Source organism: Leuciscus leuciscus (assembly GCF_965113295.1).
Source record: "Leuciscus leuciscus genome assembly, chromosome: 4".
NCBI classification, from domain to species: Eukaryota; Metazoa; Chordata; class Actinopteri; order Cypriniformes; family Leuciscidae; genus Leuciscus; species Leuciscus leuciscus.
This window is the reverse complement of record NC_138728.1, coordinates 19,961,020-19,977,274: the sequence shown is the minus strand read 5'-3', so window position 1 is coordinate 19,977,274 and position 16,255 is coordinate 19,961,020. Positions and strand designations below refer to the sequence as shown.

General features: G+C 37.0%; 1 protein-coding gene across 1 annotated transcript; it reads right to left on the bottom strand.

Annotated features, from left to right (window-relative positions):
- Positions 1-1,008: 1,008 nt before the first annotated feature.
- Positions 1,009-14,305, bottom strand: itih5 (inter-alpha-trypsin inhibitor heavy chain 5). The gene is made up of 14 exons (XM_082168560.1): positions 14,089-14,305; positions 13,958-14,002; positions 12,401-12,564; positions 11,856-11,963; positions 11,077-11,336; positions 10,672-10,841; positions 9,460-9,576; positions 9,036-9,207; positions 8,458-8,770; positions 5,382-6,004; positions 5,182-5,232; positions 4,229-4,345; positions 2,782-3,159; positions 1,009-1,587 (listed from the first exon to the last, which is right to left on the bottom strand). The coding sequence occupies exons 1-14, from the start codon at positions 14,212-14,214 to the stop codon at positions 1,280-1,282; spliced, it is 2,952 nt and encodes a 983-aa protein (XP_082024686.1). The 5' UTR covers positions 14,215-14,305; the 3' UTR covers positions 1,009-1,279.
- Positions 14,306-16,255: the final 1,950 nt, after the last annotated feature.

The following is a 16,255-nucleotide window of genomic DNA, read 5'->3' as shown; positions in this document are numbered from 1 at the left end:
GTCTCCAGAGCACTTTTAAGAGCAACTACTTTGCACCTGCCAACAAAGTCCTGTGTGACAAAGGGGCTTTAAGAGTTAAGCAAACTTAGGGAAGAACACCTGGAAGGGGTGGGTCCAGCAACCATTTGACCCCAGTCTTATGACAGGGGCGAAACAGGTCATACTCAACCAGAAATTAGAAAAAAAGGTTTCTCAGCTGTTATAGGTAAGCACCACTTGGGCTATTGTGGTTTGTTTAACATTTCTTTTTCATTAATAGAGTGGCACAATTACCCACTTTTTATGCAGTCATGGTTCTGGAAGTATTCATCCCATTAGTTTTCTCTACACTGTAAAACAAAAGTTGCTGCCTTAACTTTTTAAGTACAATCAACTTGGATGTTTAAGTCACTTCAACTTAAATTACATTAAACTGACTTTAATGAAAGAAAGAAAAAAAAAATTATAAAAAAATTGCATTACTTATTTTGATGAGTTAAAGCAATGTAAAACAATATGTTGTCATAACTTACTAATGATGTAATTGTTACAGTGTAGGCAACATTATATTTCAAGAGATTTAATATACAGTATATCAAGAGAGAGAGAGAGAGAGTAGAATTAAAACAATTATTTATGAAGAAGTTTTAAGAATGTATTTTTGAACTTTCATTTATTTAAATATTTATTTTCATTTATTCATTAATAAGGATATACTCTTTTTTTTTTTTATAACATCAGTAAATCAAAAGACAAAAGTTGACCTAAGTTTCCTTACTTTTTTGTTGTTGTTGCTTTGATTGCCGCTTTTATAACACTGTTGTCTCTGATTGGTGGATCTCACTTAAGCATTATGGGTAGTGTAGTACTTGAAAGATAATTCAACAATAAAATGCTTTGTTATATGACGTTAAAATAAGAAACATATTTCATAATCTCAGAGGTAGTTTTTTCTTGTCAGTAAAAATCAGTTTCTCTATGGAGATTCTCACTTCTGCAACCTAGCTCTTTACCTAAAAGAAGACAGTCTATTGTTAAAATTGTATTTATTAGTACAAAATTATTATATTAACTAAAAATATACAGTATATATTTGTAGATGACTACAATATAAATAGTGAAGTAGTATGTCCACACATCACTGAATATAAATCATTAAAATACTGCTTTTGGATCTTTGTGATGGTTTTTAAACTGTTTGTGTAAGTATATTACAGTCATATCATATTCTCTCTCATTCTCTCTCTCTCTCTCTCTCTCTCTCTCTCTCTTTGTGTGTGTGTGTGATTGTGTGTGTGTCTCAGTGTGTGTTGGTTCCATTAACCCAGTCTCCTATGTCAAACAGATGTGACACAACATAATCGGCGTATTGTCCATCGATCAGTTTGGCCGCATTGTTTTTGGCAAACCAGCAGTCTACGGTCTGCTTTCCAGAGTAGATTCGTCTGCTCTTCTTTATGACGGCGACAGTACGATCCTTCACCTTTAGTGCGGGGTAATTGTGTAGAGTGATATTTTCCCCTAGTGTTTCCCGTGTGATGTTTTCTCCGGCCATGCTGACATTTCCAGGAAGCTGTGTCAATCCAATCTCTTCATACAGGAACTGGCCTGTAAGTACAGAAATATTTCTCTCTTTTAGTATGTATACAATTTCTTTGCATTTGTAGCTCTGTTCCAAAACCTAGTGACACAAATCCTAGTCACATTAGCAAAATTTCAGCGAGAAAGTTTTGCAGGCAAATAAGGTCCATCATCAATAGTGTAGCAATGTTTGAAACTCCGCTCACACAGAAGTCACTTTTAAGCCAAATAGCTTTCACTTGACCAACTTGAACATAGCGAAATCTGAGTAGGGATGTTTTTCACCCTAATGCAAAACTTCAGATCGCAAGGTTTCCTATTGAAATGACTGGATTTCGGCCGCAAGATTTTGCCGAGCAACGGTAAACGTGAGCGCACCTTAAGGCAGCAACACATGTATTTTTTGTGTAGAAAGCCAAACCAGAATTCACTGCTACAAACTCAATGAGAAAGTTAATCCAAGATGGCCGACACAGTGAGAGAAATGTGGCCTATAAATATACTTTCTTTTAAATTCAGTACTAAAAAAGTAGCAACAAATAAAGTTGACATTGCAAATGACTATTTTATTTGATATACCATGTCTTTAGAGTATCACAATGTTAGCTTAGCAACATGCTAACATCAACATTTAATGGAATCAATAGTGCAACTGAAGTAAAAATCCCATCAATTTTCTCCATAGAGAAATGGATTTTTTTAAGACTTAAAGACAGACCTATTGTGAACTACGAGGTTATTTGATGGTATGCTTTTTTTGAAGCCATCAGCCTGCATTATTGCAAATAATTTGTTTTAAATAATAATATAACCGCGGAATTGCCCATGATCCTGCAAAGAAATGTTCAACAATTAGAGAATTAAAGCAAAATGTGGCAAAATCACACTTTAGCGCTCGCCCACTCCCATGAAGCACTGCAAATTTAAAATCCCAATGGGAAAAATACTTCCAGCACCAAGGCCACTGAAAACTACACTGTGAATCGAGTCTCCGTTATGCTGGTCTTAACTGTTTTAGCTGGTTTCACAAATTATCAAGCTGGCATTTAGCTGGTTTAGCTGATTGAGCTAACTGGTCTTCAGGTCTGATCAGTTGACAAGTCCTAAAATCCCCTCTAAAACCAGTATAACAGCATGGCCAGGCTGAGACACCAGTTAACTACCTTGCCTAGGCAGAAAGATAGCTCACTAAGTTTGACAACAATGTGTATGCGTGCTTACCTAACAACCCGTGTGTATCTTTGCTCAATCCTTTGCTGTTAGCGATGTAAAATCCCAGGTGATCTCGCTGATAGGGCGCTGGATTTTTGTAATGGTGGAATAAGATGACAAATTGGATATTTCCTTGGATGGTTACAGTCAGGTTTGCGTTGGCAATAAGGACCACAGCCAGGTTGGTGGTTTCAACTGAAATGCTGGAGCTGGATGGAAGGATCATCCGGTCACGGTCGTCCAGTATGACCTTTTGTGGGGTCACCTCAATGTAGGAGCGCCTCGGCTTATTGGCTACTATAGTTATGCTGTTGAAATATGTCCTCTGTTCTTTATGACTGCCGGCTGGGGCTGGAGCACCAATCAGCGCACCATTCACAGTCACGCCTATTGGAGACAAAATATGTACATTTTTTATGGATATGTACATTTTAAACTTCATAAGCACTAAATAAGAAACACTGGCTTTGGTGAGTGAGTAAGCTAGATACTTAATAAGCAATAATTGATAAAATAATACATGTTTTAAGGGTAGCCTACATTTACACAACGACGATGTAATAAAAACTGAAAGTTTTTCCTTTGTCTTTTTCGCATACAGACGACAATGTTGTCAAAACGATCCCTGTTCACACAGATCCATGTAAATGACTAAAAGCGCTGTAGTATTCATGCCAGGCCAGTAGTTGGCAATGCCACTTTGTAATGAAACTACGCGCCTTTAGATTGAACACGTAATACACACATGCGCATGATGTCACCATTTTCACAAATTCTTGTTTTTGTAGTTTACACGGAGACCATAATGGTATTGTTTCCAAAACCCGCTTTCAAAAGTTTGCTTTTCAGGCCCCCAAAAGCCATTGTCGTGCAAATGAACGGCCAAAATGCATAAAAAGTTTTAAGATTTAAGTGTAAATCATCCCTGAATCTTTATAAAATATAGATTTTTGTTTAAATCTAACACAAGCAACATGAACAAATCAAATCAAATCACAGTGATATATGGCCCACTGAAGTAATTAAGCAAAATTAAATAATTGAATTGGGTATTGTTATTGTACTGAAGCCAAAGAAAATTATTAACAATTATTATTATTATTTCTACCCTTGCCAATTTGATTTATTTTATAAAAATATTTATATTTGTATCTATTTTTATGCATGTATGGGTTACACCATTTTTAAACAATAACTATAATTATTACATATAAATAAAAAGAATAACTATAATTATTACATATTAATACAAATATTATACATATAAAATATAAATTACATTTATAATATTAAATCTGCAGTTTATAAAATGTTTTAATTATAACTATATAGATATTAAATATTGAATCTTTATTTGGCCAAGAATTGGCAATAATGCAAAGCTTACATAAACAAATACTTGCAATACTTAAAAAAAAAAAAGAAACACAACTCTTAGTATAGTTTTGTTGTTTACCTGAGTGTTTATGGTCAGTCACCAGTCGCAGGATGTGTCCTGGCTCCCCATTAATGTTGAAACACACAGTCAGTTTACTTTGAGGAATCTCCACCACAAAATGAGGGTCGCCATCAGCTAAAGACAGATAAGAAGATGATATAGGAGGGTCACCGTAATTTTGCCAAGTAAGACATGTTCTTGGATCAACATGTTTTGCTGATCCTTGAACAACATTCCTGTCTGAAAATGTAGTCCTAACCCTATCCCTAAACCTAACCCTACCCATAAGTTATCCCTAAAATCAGAGAGGAATGATATGTGAATAACACTGATGTAGAAGAACCTCACCGTGGTTCTAACTCTAATCTTGATATAAACAGTAAACTTGTCCCTCAAATTTGATTGGTTATTGAAATGCTGTTCCAGGATCAACAAAGATGTTTATCCAGGAACATTAATCATGTAGGAGACAGAAAACATTTTGACTTGAATATGGACCATTTGTAAATAAATGAAAATAAATCAAATGATGCAAGCTTGTTGGTAATGTGCAACCCAAAAACCCCTGTGAATTCTCTCATTTAAGTATGCAATATTTTATATGAGATCACAAATCATGCCAATAGAAAAGTGGCTTTTCAAAGCTTTCAGATTTAACTGGAATGGAGGGCAGTTTTACTCATCTTATAAATGCATGTATCCATAGTACAAAGAGTGAAGAATGAGTTACACCCTAATACTTAGGGGTTTGTTGAGGTATTGCATTTTTTTTCCCATCAGCCCCTCAAACACAGGCATGTGAATTAGAGCCCGTACACAACTCTCAGTAGCAATTAAATGCGCTTTGATGAGGCCACTTTACCTGAACGCAACAAATTACAAGCCGCACAGTCCATGTGAACAGACTTTCAACTGCACTCACACACATTCACACTGAAATGCAAAGCAGATGTAGAAAGATGGAGAAATACCGGATGTTTTGGATAAGGTGACAGACTTTTTGGCGGGTTTGCTGACGCCACCTGGAGATAAATGGAAAACATTGAAATCGTCATGGATTGTTTGAGTCACCTTAATATTTTCAAGACCGATTGTGTAATGGCAATCATAATGACCCTAAATCTGATCTAAAACAAATGTTTTGCTTGCTGTCCAATTTAAATAAACACACTTGTTGCTTTGGCGACTGCAGGAGTCGACTTGGGCGGTTTATTTCTGTGCAGGCTCTGAGGTGTTAGACTGTTGTCGTCTTCTGACAGCTGATTGGATGACTCAGGAGGGGGCGAAGCCTCTGTGGCCTCTGGCTCTGTCTGTGCTAAAGTTCCATTGGCCAGCACTTGTGGTTTCTCCACTGTCATTTGCGTGAGTGGCGTGAGGAAATTATATGTTAACGAAAGATTTGTAGCGTGTTGCGTGTAGTTTTCCCGCTCTCCACTCGTCTGGCTTCGCAGTCGTCCTTTTAGCCCGTCTTTAACACTCAGATATCCCCACAGTCGCTCCACATAACCTTCCGCGTTCGGACCCACCTCTGCTTCCGCTAGCCGCCGTTCGGTTTCCTGTTCTTGCTCATGTAGTGACACGTCTTTCTCCAGTACGATGCTCTTCTCGCTGTTGCTGGCGGTCACCTGAACATGCAGTGAGTCTGCGCTGCGATTGGTCAATTTTCCGGCTACAACGAGCTCAGAGCCGTTGAAGTAGTTTGTGAAAAGGTTCTGGGTGATGTATTGCACAGCATCCTCAGAGTATTCCACCCGGATGTCGGATAACAGCGGAGTGCCAATCTCATCGTAGAAGCTATAGAGAGTTAGTAGATGAAAGAAAGGAGTTGAGGAAAGGAATAATAGGGTCAAAATGCCATAGTGTTGCTTCAGATTGTGGGTTAATAAGTCACGCATTCTTTACGTTAAACTTGTTAAGCTTAAAGTGGGGCCCATTGTTAAGCCTTGTGTAAAGATTTCTGACTCCTAATGGCATCTCATGTAACTTTTGACCTTTAACCTGGACTTTAAGTGGGGCTTTTTGTCACAAAACACCACACAACATACTTGCCCCATAATATTAATGGTTGCAAGCAGGGCCTAAAACTAACTTTTTGCCACACATGGCAATGGCCAGTGAATTAAGAAAATTTACCGGCCAATGCGCCCATAAATATTTTTTACCAGCCATGAAACTGTAACGCAGTTGTGACAACAAATTTTTCAGGTAGCCTACAGAAATGTAATAAAGTAATTCAATGTAAAATAACACTGTATAAATTAAACATAGATTAATCTTTATTAAGTTACAAAAGTTCAGTCAAGAGCAGTGAGTGTTTTTCTTTGTCTTTAGTTGTTTAATTAACATTACGGACAGACGGCAGCAGGCTTATATTAGGCTGCTGTCACTTTAAGACCTAATGTATGGATCCAATATACTGATACATGTGTTTTCTCTCACACCTGTTTGTGTCTGTGTCTCAGACAGTTATGTCTTAAAGGGTTAGTTCACCCAAAAATGAAAATTCTGTCATTAATTTCTCACCCTCATGTTGTTCCAAACCCGTAAGACATTCGTTCATTTTCGGAACACAAATGAAGATCTTTTTTAATGAAATCTGAGAGCGCTCTGTCCCTCCATTGACAGTCTACGCAACTACCACTTTCCAGCCCCAGAAAGGTAGTAAAGACATCATTAAATAATCCATGTGACTCCAGTGGTTTAACCTCAATTTCATGAAACAACGCAAGTAAACACACACTTTACCACTTTATTTACAAAATATGAATCTCCAACGCACATTCACGAAAGCACCACGACGGATGCGTGTTGTGTTGACGCGAGAGCAGACGTGTGAATGCCCGTTGGAGATTAATATTTTGTGAATAAAGTGGTAAATAGTTTTTTTTTTCTTCTTTTTTTGAACGACATGATGTTGAGTAATTAATGACAGAATTTTCATTTTTGGGTGAACTATCCCTTTAAGACATAACTGCTTACGAGGATACTTGCCAATACGGGGATTTTCAAGCACAAGAAGACGTGAAAGAGAGTTCAATTCAGTATTCGCACTGTCTGAGACACAGACTTCTGGGCACGCGCTTCAGATGTTTGCACACAGAAAACGTCCCACTCAGCGAGTAACAAACTGAGTTCCCTTTTGCGTCTTCTTGCACTAAAATATTTCAATTGGCAAGGCTTAAACTTTCATAATAATGCAGCGCTGGCCCGTCAACTATCCCACGCGTTATTCATGTTTGTTCACGTTCATGTTCTCACAACACTGCATTGCTAGAATTCATAAAAATATTACCGGCCAGTTGGCGATTGACACCTTTTCATATACACGCCAACGCTTGTAATAATATATAATAATTTATTTGCATTTGGCGCTTGCCGAGTGATAATTTTAAAGTTGTTTTGAGTTTTTTAGTTTTGTTCTGAGAGGTTGATAGGTGTTGCTAGATGGTTTCTTGGGTGGTTATTTACTTGCCCAAGTTAAAAAAAGACGAAAACACCTCCTTGTTTTGTTTTGTGTCATGTTTTGTTTTATTTTGTTAGCACTTTTTACTTCTATGCACCATTGTGTTGAACTATGTACCGTTGTATTGCCTTGTGCATAGCAAAGATTTTAAGATTCCTTTAGGCTTTAATCAGATCATCTATTATTAACACTTTAAAATAAGGTGTAATTTTTACCAACAGCTATGCATTAGGAATTAACAAAAGCATTTACAGCATTTATAAATCGTCTATGTTAATAATTTTAATGAAATAGATTGTTCATTGTTTAATCATGTTCATTCATAATCCATTAACTTATTAGTTAAACCAATTGAAATGTGCATTCATGTAGTAATTAACATGAACCAAGATTTATAAATGCTGTAAAAGTTTTGTTTATTGTTTGTTCATGTTAGCTACTGCAAAGTAAGGGATGATGTGAAGACAGCTGGTCATTATCACAAAATAAATCTGGATCCTGATGCGGAGGGGTTTATTTTACATGCATTTTTATTTCTCAAATCTCATTTGCGCTTGCGCAATGTGAATTGCGTATGTATTCAAATAGGGTGCGCCAAGTTTGATGTCATGGGTGGAATCAATTGTTGTGTGTCACATCTAATCCGTACAGTCTTATGGGTTTAGAACAACATGAGGGTGAGTAAATGATGACAACATTTGTATTTTTGCCTGAACTTACGGTTAAATTAGATTAGTTCACAAACACACACATATGTTGTTAATGGTGACCACATGTTCCTCACCCTTTGAGCATGACTTTGGCGTCTGCGTCCTCTGGGATTCTCCTCATGGTTCCACAGTTCTCCAGGGACATCCTCTCCAGGAGCCTGTAGTCCACATCATCACCCATCCCAATAGTGAAGAGGCAGAACTTCTCCTGCACTGCTGCTTTGGTGTTGCCAATGATGGTGGGACTCTGAACTATGCCCACTGTGGGCCGCCCATCGGTCAGGAAGATGATGAGCGACACGCTGTTGTGATGGGACTCTTCTTTGCTGGACAAGTAGTCCCTGAGCAATGCCGAGCCTGTTTGAATTCCACCGTTGATGTCAGTGCCTGAGGAGTTTTAAATAAAAGAGAAGGTTTTATCTTTAATTTATTTGTAAGTTTTAGTCATTTTAGTATTTCAACTTAAACATATTCATATCAACATTTTCCTTTAGTTTAAGTTTTTAATTGAAATTTATATTCTAGTTAACAAAAACAACATAATGATAATGTCAGATTTTTTAGGTGGACTGTTCCTTTAAATTATTTAAATGAGATCAGTGTTGTTGAAATGTGTAACAGGGAGTGTTTAGGAGTGTGTAAGATTTTCTACCTCCAGTGGGTGAGATCATGTAGATGAACTTCTTGGCATCACGTATATTGTTGGGTGTGACGGGCACCAGTTTGCCCGGCTGCCACACACGGATGCGATTGGAAAAAGTGACAAAATTGAAGTGATCGTTGGGCCGCAACTCGCGTAGGATCGTGAACAAAGCTTCTTTGGTCTGCGTGAGAGATATTAAAAAGAGAACTGTTGAACTCTGTCATTTTGCTATGAGATGGGTGTGTGTATCTGTGTGTCCAACAATGAGATCACAAGAAGCAGCTGGGGGAAAGAAAAAAAAAAGTGGCACAATATCATTCCCTCTTTGAGGGAATGGCACACTACAACTCTGAAAACTGAAATGCTGAATATAAATTCTTCTCAGTGTGGATAACTGATTGCTTCAATCTGTGTCGACGACAGAGTATGTTACCTGTCTGATTTTGGTTCCAACCATGGAGGCGCTGGTATCAATCACAAATACAACATTTTTTGGCACGACAGGCAGGTCTCTGGGGGCAAAATAGTGCACAAAATGTCCATCTAGCACCTGGAAGAAAGCAGATACTTTTACAGGCTTTCGATCTTTGTAATGTGTGTGTGTGTGTGTAGACAAGCAAGCAATGAGCTCAGTGAACGGGAGGAGTTTAAAGTTTTTAGTGACCTCTGAATTAAAAAATGTTGGGAGAGAAGAAAAGGCGGCATAAAATAAAAGGAAAAGTAAGGCAAAAAAAATTAACTTAAAATATTGTACTAAAATACTAATGGAAATCACTGACACTGCATGGATAAAGAAAACAAATTATACAATAAAAGTACACTTGCTGGCAACTTATTAGGTTCACTTGTTCAACTGCTGGTTAACCCAAATCCATGATCAGCCAATCGCATGGCAGCAACTCGATGTTTACACGACAAAATCTTCAACTAAGAACGGAAAACTTTGGTTGGAGTTTTGGCTGTTCAATTACATGACATCGTTTTGGGGGCCTGAAAAAGCAACTTATGAAAACGGATTTTTAAATTCTCTGTGTAAACTACAAAAACGCAAATTTGTGAATATAGTGACGTGTTTAGTCTATAGGTGCATCATTTTTCTTTACAAAGTGACATCGCCAACTACTGGCCTGGCATGAGTAATACAGCGTTTTAAACGTTTTCACGGATCCGTGTGAACGGGGCTCATTTTGACAACATTGTTGTCTGTATGCGAAATGCAAAGGAAAAACATTCCAGTTTTTAGTACATCGTCGTTGTGTAACGCCAACTGCGTGATGCTATCATGTCAATATGGATCAAAATCTCTGAGGAATGTTTCCAGCTATGAATCTATGCCATGAAGAATTAAGGCAGTTCTGAAGGCAAAAAGGGGTCCAACCAAATCGGTCGGTGAGTGTATATTTTTTGTAATGTTTATTATTATACATATTAATATAATATAATTACATTTAATGTTTTTTGTTTTATATTATTTTATTTTAATCCATCAGAATGTACAGCATAATAAGTTTTTTTTTATGCACTGCAGCTTATCTATAGGTAAAATAGCAAGAAAAAAATACTATTTCTAATTTAAGTAATGCCTTTCTATGTAACTGCGTGTAAATATCTGTTACTAATATAGAAATATTGTGAGTATGTGTACCTGTATATCGCCGATGCCATTTTCTCTCTCTACATCAAAGCGCACCACAAATTCTCCCAGCATGCCATTGGTGGCAATTTTGGCTTGCTGGGCGATGTTGGGAGTGAAGCTGATCTTGCAAATGGATTCATTTTGCTTGACTACTGTGGAAACTGGTGGTCCTACTTTACCTGGGGCAGAACAAGATGTAAACAATGGTAAATCATGCACTATTTTACATTAACAACCTGTCATAAAATCTTTATTAAAGATTTAACGCTGAAAAGTGGAAAAACTGGAACTTGTGCCATCTATCTTGCAGTTCTTGAGGCTAAATTTTGCAATGTTGTCAAATAAATTTAATCCATACCAGTGACAGCACATCTAAATACAAACTCAAGAATCAAATTGGATGCAGCTGTTTACCATTTGGTTTCCCAATGCCATTGGAAGATGGAGTTTTGCCATTTCGTAGGGGTAAGACTTCAAGATAAGTGATACGGGAGTGCTCTACAATAGTAACGCCCACGCTGAGTTTGCTGACCAATTGCATTGGCCTAATACTGGTCACATGCTCGTAGCGGCCCAATCGTCTCTGCAGCAGCTCTTCGTAGATCAGGAAGAACACAGCACGGTTGCGTCCAGGAATAGTGACCTCCATTCTAAACAACTCCATCTCACCCTCACTAACAGGGAGAGAGGAAAATATTACTCTGGAAATGTGAACTACTTTGCAAAGGAATCTGTCACGAGGTTTGCCAAACCACATTAAGATTTTTTGGGGAGGAATATCAGATTTCTCAGTCATATTTCTCATTCACTCACAAGCAAGTGAAATACACATGCAAGAACTTGAATAATAAACATCGCATTGCTTCTTGTACATATTGTACGATTAATAGTGCAATGAAAGTACACATTGCATTCTCAGGCTTTGCCACAAGGGGTTCTATAGCAAGTAAGCATACTGTCTTGCCACATTACTCTTTTTAGTACAACTTTTGTCATGGAGCCACAGTTTAAAGAGAATCTTTCCGAACAGGGCTGCATTTTGTTGATCATAGAACAATTGCCACCATTGGACTCTACAGTCAACTTAGGCTTACAATGCTTTTGGGAAACGCAGCCCTGGTTCAACACCAGGCTGAATCACAACACATCCAGTTTAATGGCACAGACATTTGAAGTTTGCGTGCTATCTTCACCTCTGCTCTGGTGTGTCCTTGTTTTTCTTCCCATTGTTTTCTCCTTCCTTCTTCACCTTCTTCACCTTTGCCTTCACCTGGCTGGGAAAGACTCGCCCTCCCACAATCCTTTTGCCACCATACCAACAGCATGAAATGAGAATTTTTATTAGTGCCATGGAACGAGAAGTTGCAGCAAGAGGCATTTAAATCTTTCTTGTGGTTAATCATAGTCTAAACTCTCTCAGGCCCTTCAATAACCTCTCTGGACTTTCTTTGGAGACTGGGGTCAATGACCACCAATTAACAGCCCAGTTCAAATAGCAACATTTTGTGTATTATCCATAAAGTGCATAGACCTTCAAAATAACCAGAGTCATTCTCAGGGTCATAATCAAGAATAATTTTTATGGTCAAAGCAATTTTTTAAATAATGTCAGATCAAACCAGAATGGGGACACACATAGTGGTGCCATTTTCTTTGAGTGACCCACAAGAGACATTTCAATTACTAGAAATCAAATAGTTATGGTATTTTCCAATGATATATGTATTTCCACACTTACATGGTAAAGTTGGAGATGTATGCAGCGGTGGGGATGTGGAACTGAAAGACGCCCTGAGTGGCAGCCGAGTGTCTGTTAAGCATGCTACAGGACACCGCAGTGAAGGCATAGCGAGAAATGATGGTGGTCTGGACCGACAGCTCCTGAATGTGAGGTTTAGTTTCCTGGCAGACAACAGCAAGTTATGAGCATCATTAAAATATAGCCTAGATGAATATTTAAAATAGTTGCTCTGAAAACATGAGTGATGTAGCCAAGAGATTTGCCTAAAGATCTGGGCTGATCACCAAATAATTGTTGGGTTATGTCCTTAAAAAACATGTCCTATACAGGTTCTGCCAAAATACCAATTATTGTTGATAAAACGGAAGTAAACTGTGGTTCAGAAAACAGTGAAGCATGTAATCACACTAGTAAGTTATCACAATATAACCTTTCATTGAACAGTTTTGGCTTTTCAGCCAAATTTAAACATCGGTCAAAGAATTGACGAAACAGCAAAATGTAAAAGGTAACATACATAAACATTAAATCATTGTTTGGGCCAACAAATATTGTAATTGATTTCATTTGTATACATTTATAACATTTAAAAACTCATGTAACCATTTCCCCCAATAAAAAATTTAACAATTTGCCCTGGTTTTTTATTTTTTTTATCATCATGAATGTTAAAAGACAGAACTGGTATCATCCGAATCACCCTTTTGTTAAATTTGATAGGCCTATATATTTACATTTTTATCTAGCCTATACTTGTTAAAATAGTAGCCTAATATCACAGGCTAAAAAAAAATTCTGGCTTGTTTCAACCAATGTATGGACAAACCTAACCGTTAGGTTTAACATTTTTATTTAAAATTTTAAAACAAAGGTTGGGTTTTGTCCAAATTTTACCCAAACATTGGTTGAAACAACACAGCATTTATTTATTTATTTATTTATTTATTTATTTATTTTGCGTTTGATATTACTAGTGATACGTGGGGATAGACAACCAAAAAAAAAAATTTTTTTTTTTTTTTGAGTGCATGCGTAGGATTGTAACACTTTCAATGTGCATAATGGAAAGATTGAACAGAATGGGACAATGTATAGGGCAGGCCCACACAATTGTGAGAGTGATAATATTGTAGGCTATTTTCTGTTTTGAATAAATGAAACTGTCCTTGTTTTCCAATGGTGTTACAGCTTCACCACCTGTTACATTTCACTCCGGTTGTAGTTTGTAACAACAGAACTTTTTGAAGATGACAATTAGTTCACCATACAGATAAGTTGTCGATTTCTAACCAACTCAACTTCATAACAGACAAATATGGGAATACAATATTAAAGTCTGAAACAGATACTAGGGTGAGAATGAAAACTACAAAATTAGAGACGTTGAAATTAGTGTTACAACACGGCCAGCCGCTAAAGCAAACAAACAGCGCGTTTAGCGCGAGTTGCTGCCTTTAATATATTAAAGAAATACGTAAATTCAATATTTCCTATAGCAAAATGACTCTTTAACAGTCTCACAAAGGTTTAAAAACAGGTGTCGCGCGCATTTACCTTAGATAGCAGCATTTTCACCTGCCGCGGGATTCTGAGAGGAGCCTGAAGACAAACATAAGACTGGTGAGATAGATATGATATGACCGACGATATTTTCATATATGAAATGCAAGAAAAAAACATCCTACAGCATTTGAATCCATGTCAGAAGTCATGTATTCTCCTTCAAAGTCAACATCCTCTGAAATTTCTGTATCCTCAGTTTGGCACTGAAAAACCGGACACAAATACAAGACGAGGACTATGAGCAGCATCTTATTCTCCTGCACTGGCTGGTCTCTGGAGTGGGTCGTGTAGTGAGTCCTCAGTGGTCGTGTAGTGAGATCAGGGCGGTTATTGCGACCCACCCATCCGACAGTAGTGAAGTGTTTGGGAGGGAGCTCCAGTGTTTTTGGTGTCTAGACACTTGACTTGCGACATTCTCACTTATTTGTCTGTCAAAATGAGATTGGCCTCTATATTATAGTTGTAAGGCTTTTCTGGGCACATTGAGCAATATAGCCTAGCCTAAACTGGGTAGAGTTTAAAAGAGCTGGCAAGGGTATCAATGATTTTAATGCGCTTTAAATTTTGCAGTTCCACATTGGTCTTTATTGGGTATAATCAATACTTTCATGTCATAGGCTAACAATGAACAAAAAAGACTTCTGACTTGAGTGTGTTAATGCAATTAACCCTAATGCTCTCCTCCCGACGCACAAAAATAAGAGGCTACTTATTCATTTTTTATATCATTTGATTTTTATATTTTTCCTATTTTTAATGCAGTTTTTGGGAGATATTTTGTAGGTTTTTTAAATCTAATTTAAGTATACATTGAAATTGAATTATATAACACATTCTTCACATTCTTTCAAAAAATAACTATTACATGCACGAAATTGTTAAAACAGATCAAAAAGTTTCACATTGGGTGAATGTCCCCGACCTCTTGTGGAAAAAATATATATAACATGATATGTCATGACTTGCCACTAGATGGCTTTATAATCATCAATATAGTCATCAATATAGTTACAATGCAGAACGAATATTGTTCTGCATTATAAATGTGTCAAAATCTAACCACTTTATATCTGTGTGCAGTCTGCATTGAGACTGATTGATTTTTATTTGAAAAAAACAACAACAAAAAAACAACAACATCGTTATATTCCTAGATATGTGCCCGATAAAAACTGTGCCCGATTTTTTTTTATATATTCTTCTGACAAATGTAAAAAAATATCCCCATTTCCCCCCATTTCCCATTCATTTCTTATGGGGGTCAAATTGACCCGTGAGGGAAGGATGTGTTACTATTTTTATTACAACCATAAAGTCCTTGAATCCAGTAAAAAAAAAAGAAAGTGTGTATTCCAAGTTCAAGTGCGACAAAAGCCCTTTGGTATTGGACCACTCCGTTGAACACTCAATTTTTAAAAATGAAAAGAAAATGAATTTCGGGTCAAAATGACCAGAAGAGAGCATAAGGGACTCACTATTACTTTTACAATAATTTTTTCTTTCTCTTTGTAGGATTTAGGTAGGCTTAGTGCCTCAAAATATTATATAAGCTTGCATATTTGAATGAATGTATAATTGATCATGTTTTACTCATTTGGTGGTATTTCATACGATCAAAATAATTCGATTCGATAACAATTCGAAAAGATTTGATCATAATAATAAAATCGCTTTAACGTTGGCAGTCCTAAGCTTCATTGCCAATGTTCAAAGTCAAGTGAGGCTGTTTGCTAAATGGATAATGAAAATGTATTTCTTCTCAACATAGAAAATATGGAGCTAAGACTGAAAAACTACGCTGACCCAGTGACCTCAGCCTTTTCTTGTAGGGTTTCTAGAAGGGCAAAGGACACCAAAGCTATTCAAACGTGAGACCACAAGATAATGGCTTATAAAGGTAAAATCAACTTTCTGTTTTGCTTAAAAAGTGTGCTTGTGCTGTCTTTCTTTACAATAAATACCACTTTGTTTAGTATGTTGTATATGATGCGACATTCAGACATTTTTAACAGTGGCTTATAAGTGTCCAAATATACTTATTGAGATCACATTTGTGAATGCAAATATGGTGTAGGAATGTGAGAACACACAAAGTGGTGTTTAAGAAATATCAGAATGAAAGGGAGTAACCCTTAGCCTAGAGCAACCACAGAGTTGCTGGGGCAAGGGATTGGGCAATAATCTGGGTAATATTAACTAATTAACCCTTGAATTGACCCTTATTCCTTTGATCATTTTTTTATCTGACGGAGTTATGGGGGTCACTCTCACAAAAACATATATCCTGGT

Coding starts and splice junctions, on each gene's coding strand:
- itih5 (XM_082168560.1), bottom strand. CDS start 14,214: ATGCTGCTCATAGTCCTCGTCTTGTATTTGTGTCCGGTTTTTCAGTGC. Junction 12,565..13,957: donor TGAAAATGCTGCTATCTAAG/GTAAATGCGCGC, acceptor GTTGTCTGCCAG/GAAACTAAACCTCACATTCA. Junction 11,964..12,400: donor TACATCTCCAACTTTACCAT/GTAAGTGTGGAA, acceptor TGGTGGCAAAAG/GATTGTGGGAGGGCGAGTCT.